The sequence below is a fragment of the Nuphar pumila genome, chromosome 15, assembly GCF_984573655.1.
Source record: "Nuphar pumila chromosome 15, dmNupPumi1.hap1.1, whole genome shotgun sequence".
In the NCBI taxonomy this organism is placed as follows: domain Eukaryota; kingdom Viridiplantae; phylum Streptophyta; class Magnoliopsida; order Nymphaeales; family Nymphaeaceae; genus Nuphar; species Nuphar pumila.
In genome coordinates this window covers 33,960,244-33,974,902 of record NC_143263.1, presented here as the reverse complement: position 1 = coordinate 33,974,902, position 14,659 = coordinate 33,960,244, and the positions used below count along the sequence as shown (strand labels likewise).

The following is a 14,659-nucleotide window of genomic DNA, read 5'->3' as shown; positions in this document are numbered from 1 at the left end:
TCACATTGATTGACTCACATGCAAATGAGACAATACCAATTTGCTCTTTTCTTCCATGTGCCACTCTTGAGAAGAATTTTTTTTACTCTGAGAAACCGCCCCAAGCGCAGAGACCTAGCCTGGCTGGCTCAGGCTGCCATACTTACGGTCGCTATCCTGTCAGCGTAAAACTCCGAGGGCTTACCCCTCGACCCCAGGGAGTCACCAAGCTTCGGCTAATGCAGGAGGGGTGACACCTATGAGATTTGAACCTAGGCTACCTGTCAAACGGCCTAGGCCCCATCCCACTACACCAAACCTCTTGAGAAGAATGTTGGAACAATTAGATTTGCTATCGTAGAGGAAGTATACAGCAATTCCCATCCAACCTATACAATCTCATGCCAAACCTTATTCAGCTAACATTCAACATGAAATATGAAATCCCCTCATTGAAAAGAAGGCTTTTCTCTAACTTCAAAACAAAAGCCTTAATTTGCTTGTCTTCAAAATGAGCATTTAATCTGCATGGCAAGTGATGCAATGCTTGTGAATTCTTCTGTCAAGAATGAAAGCATTTGATTTCAAAAACATTTGTTACGGATCATTTTTTTTGTAGCCTAAGTGCCATCTTCACAAGCAGCTTGTGAGGGCTCTCAATGAAGGGAAATGGGTTCTACATTTGAATATCATTTGCCTCCAGTTCTTTGGCAATGATGACCAAAGGTCCAAAATTTGTGAATTAATGTTCAAACATAACATGAAAAACAGGTCACCAAGATGACAGCCACTTGGATAGAGAAGTCTCTCTGAAAATATCAGTGATCTCCCCTTTCAAGTAACCCTTACCCACTCTTCGGTCATCTTCTAGGCTATGGACGAAGTTTTTTCACCTATATGAAGCCATTTGATGAAAGAATTTTGAACTCAAAATCATCAGATTCCAACCACTGAATGTGGGATTCTTGTCTCTAGCCTCCTCCATTATTGAATCTAGAGCACCAATTTGCTAAAAGCAAAACGAGTCTGCAACGATGACAATTCTTCTTAACTCTTTTCACAGGGAAACTTTTTTGTAACTTTTGAAAATTGTCTTTCCATTCAACAATCTAGTTGGGAGCAACCTAGGAGATAAATTTGCTTTTGATAAATGGAACTTCCCAAGAAATCTGAAAGCAGCCCACTTTCCTTCTAGCAAAATCACTCACCAATCTTACAAAAAAAACAGGGTCTGCAGTCATCTTTGGTTTCATTAGAAGCATTTCCTGTCAAGTACCTTGGCATGTCTCTTTATTCATCCTTTGTAGTCTAAATACTTCTCATTATGGGCAGGGTGATTCTTACAAAAGCATGTCCATACTTGCATTCCTTGTTTCATCTTGCCTGTCAACATTCCAAAGAGCCTGGAGAAAAGATTAAAGTTTTCTCAAATTTTCACATAGAAAGGCCAGTGAGGGTTACAATAGGTGAATCAAGTTTCATTAACAAATAATTTAGGCAGAGTTGGAATTAGGAGGATCAGCATTGTAAATAGAGGTTTCTTAGTGAAATACGAGTGGCTTCCATACAAGGAAGAAAGTAGCTCACATTGCATAAGAACAATAATGGGGATCATCGGTAGTATCACAAACCCATTGAACGAATAGATACGAAAGGTTAAATGTTAAATTAGTGTTCAAGAAATTTCCGAGGAAAGAATTTTATTAAGGTGGGAAAATGGGGAAACAACCAAGTTTTGAACTGATTCTTAGGTGGCTCCAGTCCCAGCTTTTCCACCAATTTTCTACCTTGCAAGAAACAAAGAGATCACTGTGGCCAAATGTTTTCCAGGCAATAGAATGTAGACATTATTTTAAGAAGAAATTCATCATGGAGGAAATGAAAGAATGGGATTGCTTTGGAGTGAGAGAGTTTCAGTCAAAAGAGGGAATATATTATTTGGAAACACGTGCAACTTGGAATTTCTAAGTTAATTCTTGTTATGTTTCCCTTATGGCACCAGAAGTCTCACCTCTTCCCGAAAATTCTATTTTGGGTTGGGGTCCTTGCCAAAGAGTGAACTTTTTTTGTATTTATCAGACAAGATGGAAATTAAATTGCAACTGAAGTCGAAAGGCATCTTGCTTGCTAGTTGCTTCTCCCTGTGTCATAGGAAAAAAAACCTCTTTTGGGGTGTCCAATTCTTCAGACAAAAAATTCAGATTTCATCATTAGGGTGCAGAAATGAATTTGAAGGGTTGGAAATTAGTGAAACGGCTAGTTTTTGGCCCTTAATAATAGCTAGGTGTATGAAACCAGCTATCATTTGGAAATACTGGAACTGTTTGGCTAGAGAGAAACCATAGAATGCTTAAGGAATCGAGCAACAGCCCTCTCGAGGTCTACAACAGGATTCAAAATTCTAATCAACTTTCCCAGGAGGGAACTGAAAGTGACCGGGCCTAAAGTGGATCAGCACTTCAAGGAAACAAATGTTTTGGGGGATCTAGTCTTCTCCATTTTCTCTGTTAGTTATTTGGTGGTGTTTTCTGTTGTGCATTTCTGTACTTTGACTCATGGTTGGTTGTTTTCATATTACATAGATAAGCTCACTCTTCCAAATCGAGGATCTTCTTTGTCACCCATATCTCCCTTATCATTCTTCAATATACTCCATTATTATCAGGAGGATCAACCTTGATTACACAGACTTGAATAGACACCACAATCACCATAACACCATCATAAGTAGATATTCTAACAAAAAGTTGCTTCCGACAAAACTAACCCGTCAACCTAGACAGAAATCAATATACGTGAACATAATGTGTAAAAACATTACTCGAGATATGACACACCATAGCAAATAGGCAATCACCCAATGACTCATAATTGTAGAGAAAATAATGATGACTGTTAATGGCAAGAAAGGCAACCTATCAATAATTAAAGCAGATCAAGAGCCAAGCACACATACTGTGCAACTAATGCAATATCATCGAATGTTTTTCTATACTTGCCATGATTCAAACGACATATAGAAGTATCAGAAAGATAACATTAGCAATGTGAATACATTTAGTTCTAATTTTCTGAACATATCTTATTCAACCTAAAACAGAGTCAAATTTACAAAAATAACTCAAATTTGCATCTGTAATGTAAGGCCCAAAGGCATGACCAACTAGAAGCAATGCAAAAGTATATGACATGGAGATAATTTTTCCAAACCTGGTAATACACAAGCTTTATCTAAAGAATGATTAGAAAGGGACTACGAAGACACTTTGCTTATATTTTCTAATACTCAAAAGTATGATCAGCTAGAGGGAATGTAAAGAATGTATATGGACATAATTTTTTCCAAACCTGGTAATGAACAGAAGCTTCCTGTAAAGAATCATAGAAAGAAAGAACTGTGCAACATTGAAAGCTTTTGTTTTGAAGAGTATTTTGCAAAGTTCACATAAGAATACGTATGAGAGGATAATACGTTATTAAGGTTATCTAAAGAATTGACGAGACAAACCACATGTAAGAAAAATAATGACATTACTTCGACTGGATAAGGTCTAATAACCAAAAATATGTACAAAAATAACTCAGATATATTGAAATTATCACAATATTTTTACAATATTTTGTGAAACACAAACTACATCAGATTTTTAAAATAGTACATGAACAGAAAATTGCAAATTGTCAAGATTTGTCAAATCTTATAAAACTTCCATGAAAAATATTGTTGCTCTTTCTTTTCTATTAGAGGTCGTGTCATGGTCTAGCAAAAGTTCTCTTTGGAGAAAATGGTACAAGGAGGAACTTTACCAAGACATTAATTTCTGAAAAAAGTGTAATACACTTCAGATAGACTTTAACCAAAAAAATAATGTAGGCACCATGCTTTTGAGACATTTTCTGTCATGAAATTTTGACAAGTTTTTGCAAACAATCAAACCGACCTTTACTTTCTTTTTGTTAATATTTTTCTAACTTTTTGCTTAGCAAAACCAGTATCTTAATTGTAAACTCCAACAGAATAAGAAGATCGTCAACCATATTGCTGTATAACTATGCGATCGGGATGTTAACTTTATATCCTGACATTGATCATATAACCTAATCATAGCACTAAAGATAGACAAGATAATAATCTAAATAGAGTAGTTAAAAGTTTTCACTATCAGTCGCTCACCAACAATAAAGAACATAAAAAAACATATAACAGTACACATCGCAATATTTTCAAACGATATTGATTCCCAAGTTCACCAATGAAAGACATTTAGAATAACAGTCACTCAACAATCCACCTTCTACTGTGTCACATGGACACTCCATTTTTCCCTCTGTGCCCATGTCAACACATGTGTGCCCGTGTCGACAAGCATCCACACCTGGACACACCATTTTACCCTCTGTACGTACAAGTTTGTATTCAATTTATAATTTATAATTTATAATTTATAATTATATTTTCAGTTTATAACTTTATATTTTCAGTTTATAATATATATTTTAGATATAGCATATATTTAAATTCTATTCAATTTATTTTGTATTTATGTGATATTTAATATATATATATATATATATATGTGTGTGTGGCTATGTCCCCATACCCACATTTTTTGGAATTGTGGTACCCTCCGTACCCATACCCACACCCAGGTGACATAGACCCTCTATGTAATGAATTGAGATAAGATATGAGAACCACCACACATAATACAGGAGACCAATCACTCTAAGTCCCGAAATAGTTGCCAACATTTGCACAAGAATTGTTTCCATGGAACAAGAATTATGAGCCTCATTGTTTTCTACCTTCTTAGACAAATGGTACACCGTCATGTTTCACAAGACACTACTCATATGTCAGCACATTGCTATCCATGCATTTTCAAACAATTACACATAATTTCACATCAATTTGCAGCACGCTTCATGGGTTCCTTATTCCCTGCATCATGTCTTCGTCTGAGGATTTTCTCAGATTGTATCCTCCACTAAATTATCAAAAACAAGAATGCAAAGTATTCTCGATATCTTGGTCGTCCTTGTTTTGGGTTTACCCCGCATTTCAAATTAAATGCAAATCTACCACATGAAATTACATTCTCAATCGTGCTAACTAGTTAGACGTTGGGAGAGAATACATGAAAGAAGAAGAAGAAGATAACAGCTACTTCATTGAATATCTCCAAAATAAACATCAATTCTGCAGTTTGCCAAACAAAGCAAAAACCAACCGCAAAAGATCTTTCAAAAACACTAGCACACATTAGACTTACAACTCTCATTGAAGGGGGACAGATGGTGCCTAACTAAGCTCACGGCTCAAAGGAGTGACAGCTTCTTCCTTAGCACATCCATGACGGCACCGAAATCGGCCTTCACCTGAACGGGAGGGTTTGCGAACCTGCACGCCATGTCCTGGATCTCCTTGGAGTGGTAATCGATCTTCGACTGAGTAAACTTCAATCCGTGAGCAGTGCTCACCACCACGGTGCGATCGGTCGGCCCTATAACTCCGCTCCTCCTAAGCTTGACCAATGCCGATAATGCAACCCCTGTGTGGGGGCATATGAACATCCCCGCGAGATCCGCCCGCGCCATGGCGTCCATCAGCTCCTCCTCGGTCGCTTCCTCGACTATCCCACTAGAATTCTGAAGCGCATAGACGGCTCTGTCGATAGAAACAGGGTCTCCAATCTGAATCGCCGAGGCTAACGTCTCCCCGGCCTTGACGGCCTTGAAGTCGGCCCATCCCGACTTGTAATGGAGATAGAGGGGATTGGCATTGGCCGCCTGCGCGCAGACGAGTCGCGGGATGCTATCGACCAGGCCCAAATCCTTGCACATCTGGAATCCCTTGTAGAATGCGTAGATGTTGCCGAGGTTTCCGCCGGGGACGATGACCCAATCGGGCACCTCCCAATCGAACTGCTGCAGGATCTCGATCGCGGCCGTCTTCTGCCCCTCGAGCCTCAAGCTGTTGAGGGAATTGGCCAGGTAGATCGGGAGCTCGGCGGTGACCTCGCGGATGAGGCGCATACATCCGTCGAAGTCGGTGTCGAGGCTGAGGACAAAGGCGCCGTTGGCGATGGGCTGGACCAGCTGGGCGATGGAGATGCGGTTCGCAGGGAGGAAGACGATGGCCGGGATGTCGGCAGCGGCGCAGTAGGCGGAAAGCGCGGCGGAGGTATCGCCTGTGGAGGCGCAGCCGACGCCGACGAGGGGGCGGTTGAGCTTGCGGAGGCGGTTCACCTGGCTGACGAGGACGGTCATGCCGAGATCCTTGAAGCTTCCGGTGTGGCTGATGCCGCAGTGCTTGACCCACAGGTCGTTCATCCCCAGTACCTCCTTCCCGTAGCGCTCCGCCCAGAAGAGGTTGGAGTTGCCCTCGAACACGCTGACGATGTGGTCGCTGTCGATCTCCGGGAGCACCCACTCCTTCTTGCTCCAGACCCCGGAGCCGTACGGCCAGGTGGTCTTCCCCACCCGGGAGTCGAAGAGGTTCTTCCAGTACTGGCCGTCGAACTTGCGGAGGGCGTCCATGTCGTGCCGGACGTCCAGGAGGGAGCCGGAGCGACTGCGGTACACGATCTCGTCCAGCGAGTACTCCTCGTCCGAGTCGGGCGGAGAGTTGAAGGGGACGTACTTGGCGGAGAACCCGTGGTTGTCGCCGCCGCTCACGTGGTGCTTCCGGGCTGCCTCCTCCCGGATGTTCTCCTCTGCCGGCCGCCGCTGCTTCGGCTGCGGCGGCGAGGACGACGCCGCCGACGCCACGATCCTGGAGGAAGGCGAGCTGTAGCGCAGACGCCTCTGGAAGACGGTGGAGGAAGACTGCCCATCTGCTCTGGGAGAAGATGACGAAGAAGAAATGAAGTAAGAAATTTGTAACATGGTGGAGAACGATGCGGTCGCCATGACGACTGCTGCTGGCGCTGAGAGTGGCGGCACTTTTGGTTTTGGGTTGATAGAGCAGCGGAATTGGAAGCGACTAGGGCTGCCGTTACTTGAACTCCGGGTTCTAGCCATTTTTGTTTTGCATTTTATACAAGAAAAGTCAGAGATCGATTGTCCTACCTACTGACAATCGGATCGTGTTGGCGGGTCGGGTCAGCGGGTTGGCGGATCAGCATACCTCAACACGAACCCGACCCATTTATTAAACGGATAACCTGACACGACACGGTTAACCCGTTTAATAAACGGGTCGGGTCGGGTAAACAGGTTGGCAGGCGGGTTCAAGTAAATGGATAAACGGGTTGACAGGCGGGTTGGGGTCGGTAAATGGGTTGGCAGGTCGGGTTCGGGTAAACGGGTTGACATGCCCGCCTAACCCGTTTATTAAACGGGTCAGCCGGATTGGCGGGTTGGCATACCCCTAACACGAACCTGACCCGTTTAATAAATGGGTTAGGCAGGTCGACCCATTTACGACACTAACCCGTTTAAGCCAAACCCAAACCCGGCTAAGAAGCGGGTTGGTGGGTCGTGTCAGATTTTGCCACCCCTACCTACAATGTTAAGAGTGTGACCAAACCTTTATATCTTACACAAGTTATAGTATGTGAGATAATACTTTATTTTTTATGCATTGTAAATTTGGAACAAGATTTTCAAGCTTCTATATATTATCTAATAACAAACTGATGGCTTGGCCGTGATGTTTGTTTGAAAAAAAAAGTTACATTATATATCTCAAGTTACCACGATTTTATAATTTAATACTTAGTATGTAGGATATAAATTTGTTGTCTTACAACTATGTAGCATAAGGTATGACATTTTGATTTATTATGCTTAATGTTGTATGCAGCATGTGGCTATAAATCCCTTTCATGTCATTAAGATTTTATATTTAAAGCACGAGTTATGTTTGCTACCCTCTTGGATAAGTAGCCTCCTACTAAATATTTTTTTTCTTTATTATGCATCTAATTTTCCTTTCGAGATGTGATCTACATGTTTGGTTCATCAGGAAATGATACTTTGACCATCTTTTCTCCTACATGTATGTCTTTATTTTTTTAGGGTTCAAAAATCAAAGCCCTATAATGTATTGAATTTTGACTCCCCAAAATTGTAATTTTACATAAAAATTGTACAATACAAGGGTTCATTCCTAACGAAGATTTGGTTAAGTCAACCACTCTTAAAGTTAAGGGTTCCTTAACCAAGAGTGTAACATTTCTTGTTAAAACATTATGTGCACACTAAACGTAATGCCCTCATATTTAAAACCCAAAAAACATGTAAAACTATATATATATATATATATCAACGTAAAACCTTTTGACTTGTTAAATGATCAATCACAATAATATTGAATCATTAAAGCACATAATATTTTTAAAATATTTCAGGTCCTAAATCAGAGTATTTTCATTCCAAAATAAATCATAAGGTCTCTACAAAAACCAATACAAATAATTACTTAAAATTCAAATTTTGAAAAAGAAAAAAGATTGGTCCTTGATGCCACCACAGATTTTCGCAACGCTCCAACAAACTATTCAGTACTTGTAATTTTGTAAGGAATCAATATCCACAAGCTTTCAATAGGAATACAGTAACAAAACATTTTTGTATAGAAAGAGGCATACATAAAATGACATTTTTTCATATAAATAAGAAATTATCAGTGCAGAACAAACAATTGTAACATAATAGTTCAATAATCTTGCTCATATATAATCATTCAATTCAAGCATAACTTACTAATGCATAGAAAGCATTCACTGTAGCCATAGATAATTTACAATTTTTTCATTTATATTTGCTTTCTTATATGATGCATGTCATGATTTACTATGCACAATACACTTTTGTTTCTCTTTCACAATACTTTGTAGGTACTAACACAAATAATATATGAATCATAAGCTTGACATAGGGGGTACATTCAATCAATCTATGACTTATTATCTTTGCCTTGCTTATCTATTTTGGTTCTAGATGAAGGATGATCGTATCGAGAGAGATCTCATCACCCCCAACCTGATATATCATAATTTACTTTCAGATGAAACAATCTTACTATCATCCCATGACATCGGTGGCAGTTATCTCCTATCTTCGTAGCTCAAAAAATAACCTTTTGTGCTGATCAAAATCTCACTAAGTCAGAAATATCGTTTACCCTCTCATTGTAAGCCTACTAAAGAATTATCATGCATATATTTCATTATTAATTCTCTTGTCATACATGCTTAAACATAATTAATCACTTACAAGATCAATGGCCTCTACCGAGCAAAAGCACATATGATTTTATATTAAACCATCATAAGGTTCTCGATCACCCATTTGGAGAACTTAACACATATTGGTCCAATTGACCATGCATAAGGTCATGAGTCACCTATTTGGGAGTGAAGGTAGTTGGTGGTGGATGATGGTGAAAACGGAAGTGACGGTGGTGGATGATGGTGAAAGAGTGGTGGTTACACAAGAGGGAGAGAGGTTTGAGAGTTAGGCGTGAGTGAGTGAGAGGGATGAGAGGAGCGTGAATGAGTTTAAAGGGTGAAAGAGGGGGGTATAATTAGGAGAAAAAGAGGGACTCAAAGGGGTGTGGGAGCGTGAAAACGGAAGGGATGAGAGGATGTGAGGTGATTGGGGTGGGGAAAGTGAGGGTGAGATCTGAGGTGATGAGGTGTGGGGACTAGATTGGGTCCACATGGATTCAATCCCAACACATGTAGGTCAAGGCCCATCACTGCACTGGTTGGCCCAATCCAACCCATCCGAAGATTGGGTTCAGATCGGGTCCAAAACCTAAAAAAAAAATCCAAGATTCAACTAGTGTGGATCCTCGCAAATTGGATCCAACATCAATAAGAAGGATATAAATGGTCTAAGTTTGCTTCAATTGGATATTTCAAATATGAAAATGTGTGGGTTGACCTTTTTGGATTTTCACTGATATCCAAATCCAATTACCTAAATCCAAAAACCAATACTTTAATTATATAGGGTAATAATTTATTATTATCTTCACTTTCATTATTAATTTATTTTTTAGCATCATTTAAAATGTGAATTATCATTATTCAACAATTGATTGCAGATAATAACTAATTACGAAATAACCAATATTCACAAGGCATAATTCACCAATTAACTATAGATAAACATAAATAACAATTAATTGTGAACTAATTGAAAATTCACCAGTATTTAGGCCAATATTTTATTCAAATATTTCTTGAAAAATTGTGGTCTTACACAAAATGTTGATGTCAACAAGTAAATCATGAGATAATGTCTTAATTAACTTCAAGTAAATGTCCAAATGTTCAAGCTTTACATAGAGTATAGCCCATGCAACAGATTTTCAACATATATGTGAGAAGGAAGACAGTCCATCCACCTGTACTCACCTTCAAAAATCATCTTTGCAAATGTTTTTAGCAAATTTAACCGTATAATTTGATTTTCATGGTCGAAAACTTACTAATAGACTCTTGGATCAATTTTTTTTGGTGTGTAGTTATAATTTTATAATGTAAAAAATTTCACATAAGATTTTATAAAAATATAAAAGTCAATAGTTCTAAAAAAATTGAAATTTTCTACGTTGTACAATCCTTTCTATAGACCAAAAAAATATGATGCAAGAGTCTATTTATAGGTTTTGACTATGTATATCATATCTTTATGGTTAGATTTGATAAAAAAATATATGTAAACAAGATTCAAAACATAATAATATCTTAATAATAAAAAAACATATGAAAAATTGAATCAATATATTAATAATATCTAAACAGGGACCAACCATAAGTATATCAAAATAATACGTAGTTCCATAAAACATTCTTGAATCTCATACTGTCAACATGTATTTAGTATTTATATTTCATATAGAAATTCACCTTTTTGAGTAGAGACCCAAACCATATTATAAGTTGATTTACCATAAACCATAAATTTTTTAGTAAAAAAAAAATAAATGTCAAAATTCTAACATGTTGCCAAACCAAAACTCATGAAATTGTCTCTTGATATAAATCATAGATCTGAGCCAATCAATATGTAAGCTAAGAAGGACTACCATTGAATTGTGAAATGTGAAAGCCTTACAAACCTGTTTGTGGGTCTCATATGCAGCTCAAGTTCTAGTCTAATGGTCATTATATTGAATACAGTCTAACACAATTTCAATCTATTTTAATTGGATCCACTTTGGTTCAAATGGGTCCATTGAGTACGGTCAAGTTCAACTGGATCCAAACTGGTCTCAGTAAATCCAAACATATCTATTAACATATGATCTGATCCAACATAGACTAGTTTGCTCTAGTGTAAGCTTTACTAATCCAAACAACGCCATCTAATCCAGCATATATAGATCTGACCCATATAAGTGTGATTCACTCCATTCTTAATTCAAATGAATGATGTAGTCTAATCTTTATCCAATTTTGGATCAACTAGATCCAATAGGAGATCACACATAGCAATTCATTTTATTTTTCTTTCTTCTCTCTCCTTGAAGTAGGGCTGGTAAACAAGCTTATTAAGTCGAGCTTGAAGTCCTCAAGCTTGGCTCATTCTTGTGGCACATGGTATCTTAAGGTACCAACACACTGGATTTAGTTTAGTATTGTCATTATCATATTATGATGTGCCAAAGTCATGTTGAGTTAGAGTCAAATTCAATAGATATGTATATGTCTACTCCACATGTAATTGTTTTCTCCTTATGAATCATTATTTTCTTTCCCTTCTTTACAACCAAAGCTTCTTTCAAGACTTTCGTCACTTTTATTGTAGCTATCAATTTATAGTTATCAAAGTCTAAAGCAAAAAAAAAATAATAATAACATCAAGACATCAATAATTATCTTATCATACATCATAAGATTGTTCCAATTTTAATCTTCTTGTGAGAAATGCTATTTTTTATCAAGACCAAACACCATCAATAAATATAGTGGTACTCACTATTTTGGGCACATGCATATTCACCTTTTGTATGCAAAATATAGCTCACACCAATCCTATTAGCTGACTTCCCAATGAAGAAAACATAAATCATTTTTGTATTAAGAGGAATTACATGTTTCATAAATTTGCACTTTTCCCATATTTGTACCCCTTCACTACATATCAATGGTATCAACACAGTTATGCTTCCCATATCAAGTACATTTTTTTGTAAGGTGCCTTGTGTTGCTTTAGGCATGTACGAGTGAACCGTGATCATATAAAAAAACATTATCTTATTTTAAATTTGAACCAATATTAGTCCCAACTTTATCAGAACTGATATATGGGTTCAATAATGATATTTTTCTAAAGTATGCTCGTGTGTATGGATCCCAATCCACCCACATCAAATTAGAATCCCTACCTTGAAAATGTCAAAACCAAAGTTGGGATCCAAAACATATAAGATCAAAATATACTTTCTCCACATTGGAACCAACCTCCTTCCAATAGTGGTTGCTCTTCCAATTTGGTTCAGCGACACCCTTGAATGACTTCTTCCTCCAATCGTGAGTGAAGAGGAGAGACAAGAGGGAGAAGAGATAGAATTGAGAGAGAGAAAGAGTTTTAAATAAGAGGATGTGTAAAAGGAGAGTCTCTCTTTATAGATCCACATGGGATCGCCTAATCCCATTAGGTATGTTTCCTAAACCTATTCCCTACTTAGCATATGCTAGAAATCCTAAAATGTGTTGGATTTCCTCAGCTAATAGGAAATTTTGTGCCTAAGTTTGACCTTAACCAACTAAATTGATATTTTGATCAATTTTTTGAGAAAGGAAGGTAAAGGGGTGGACATTCTCTCTAGAGAACTCCTTTTACTACCCCACATACTAACACACTTAATTTATTAGCTTACCTAATTAATCAACTTATCTTCATAATTAAATAGTTTAATTAGGAGTTCATACCTAACAAAATTTCTTACTAATTTAAAGGGACCAATTAACTTAAATAAAAATTCTTCTGAAAAGAAGGTGGGGAACGTCCCACTCTTCTTGAACCACAATGGTTATTTAATAAAGTTCAGCATACATATGTTTTTCTTCAAGTCCATGGGTTAATTAGTCTGCATTTTATTTTATCCAATAACTAGATCTTTTTTACTTTAGTTTTTTTTAAAGGTTCCCTATGAGAAATTTTCAGATTTCTCTTTCTTTTTTGGCAATATAGAAGATTTCATTAGGTTGGGCCCACCTAGGAGGGCATCCAACCAACCTAATGGACCTCTAAAATTTTATAAATCATAATTAATTTCAACTTTTTCATTCCATAAATTAATTTAGAATAATTTTTTATATGGGTTTCAAATCCAATTGGAATCCAAACCCAAATAAAAAAAATCCAAATCAAATCTATGTCCATACCCAATGTATTAAAATATCCACATCAACAATTTAAATCCATGTTAAATAAATTACTTAATTACTTTCATTGCCACTTGGCAAATTTAAATCTAATTAGGTCCCACATAGAGGCGTCCCACCTAGGGTCCATATCTAATGTATTAGATATCCAAATCCATTATAATTTCATATCCAATTAGTTATTAAATTAATTATCTAAGTCCAAATACATTTAATAAATTATCTGGATCCATTTGTTGCATATTCTAAAAATTAATACAATAAATTCCAATTTAAATCTATAATTAAATCCGAATAAAATCTAACTACACATGGATATTAACATCATCATAAATTCAAGTTTCATTAAATATAACATAAATTTATAAATTTTAAATTCACATAATATTGGACATAACATTCAACCTAAAATTCATCTTTATTCAATTAAATATTAAAAAGAATCTCAAGTATTACAACTTTATTTGTTAAGACATCTTATGCATGTATCATCATTCTACTTTTGTATGTAGATGACATGATCATCACTGGTGGAGACAAATAGGGAGTTAATCATGATTAAAATATTCTTAAAAATAGCTTTGAAATGATAGATTTTGGATTTCTATACAAGGGCCACGCAATCAGAGGTCTAAAATTGCTCTATGTGGGTCACACTTTATTTCTAAACAGTGTGCAGTCATGCCTTATTCCTACTTTGCGGGACCACTTAGGTGATTTCACTTGTGTGCTGCCCCTATATTTTTTATATGTTCTAACCAAGGATGTGAAATTCACTGCGGTCTAGGTCTTTGGCACCAAAGTCTGCCATTTTCTAGGTCGTATTCACCATTTTCTAACGACTGTTAGGATTGGCCCTGATACTGCATAAGGTGCTCAGTCATGTTGCAAGGCCTCCTTTGCACACTCACATAGCTTAATTCGTTTGTGCGCTTGGGCTGTCAATTTGGGCATACACTCTTTGCTACACCAGCTTACAAATTATAAAACCATTATAACCTATTTCCCTTTCCACTTTGACAAACGTAGGAAGAGGGAGAGGCTCCCCACATTATGGGGATTTATGAAAATAAAACTCCCCTCCCTCACGTATGAAGTAGTGGGGAGAGGGGCGGGAGGCTCTTTATGAGGGGAGAAGTGAGAGAAAGAGAGGCCTGGATGGGCCTCTATATAAACCCATTTAGCCCCTCTCACTCTCCCTTTTTTTTTGAGAAAGAGAAGAGAGATAGTGAGATAGAAGGGAATAAAAAGGAGAGTGAGCGTGAGGGAGAAGGTTCGAGCAAGTTATGGAAGGCGACTTCGGTAAGTCGCCCTCCCCTTCTTCTTCTTCT

General features: G+C 37.6%; 1 protein-coding gene across 1 annotated transcript; it reads right to left on the bottom strand.

Annotated features, from left to right (window-relative positions):
* Positions 1-5,128: 5,128 nt before the first annotated feature.
* On the bottom strand, positions 5,129-6,975 carry LOC149815079 (threonine synthase, chloroplastic-like). Its single transcript, XM_089990147.1, has one exon. It carries the CDS (start codon positions 6,889-6,891, stop codon positions 5,299-5,301), a length of 1,593 nt encoding a protein of 530 aa, XP_089846273.1. The 5' UTR covers positions 6,892-6,975; the 3' UTR covers positions 5,129-5,298.
* Between the last annotated feature and the right edge of the window lie 7,684 nt (positions 6,976-14,659).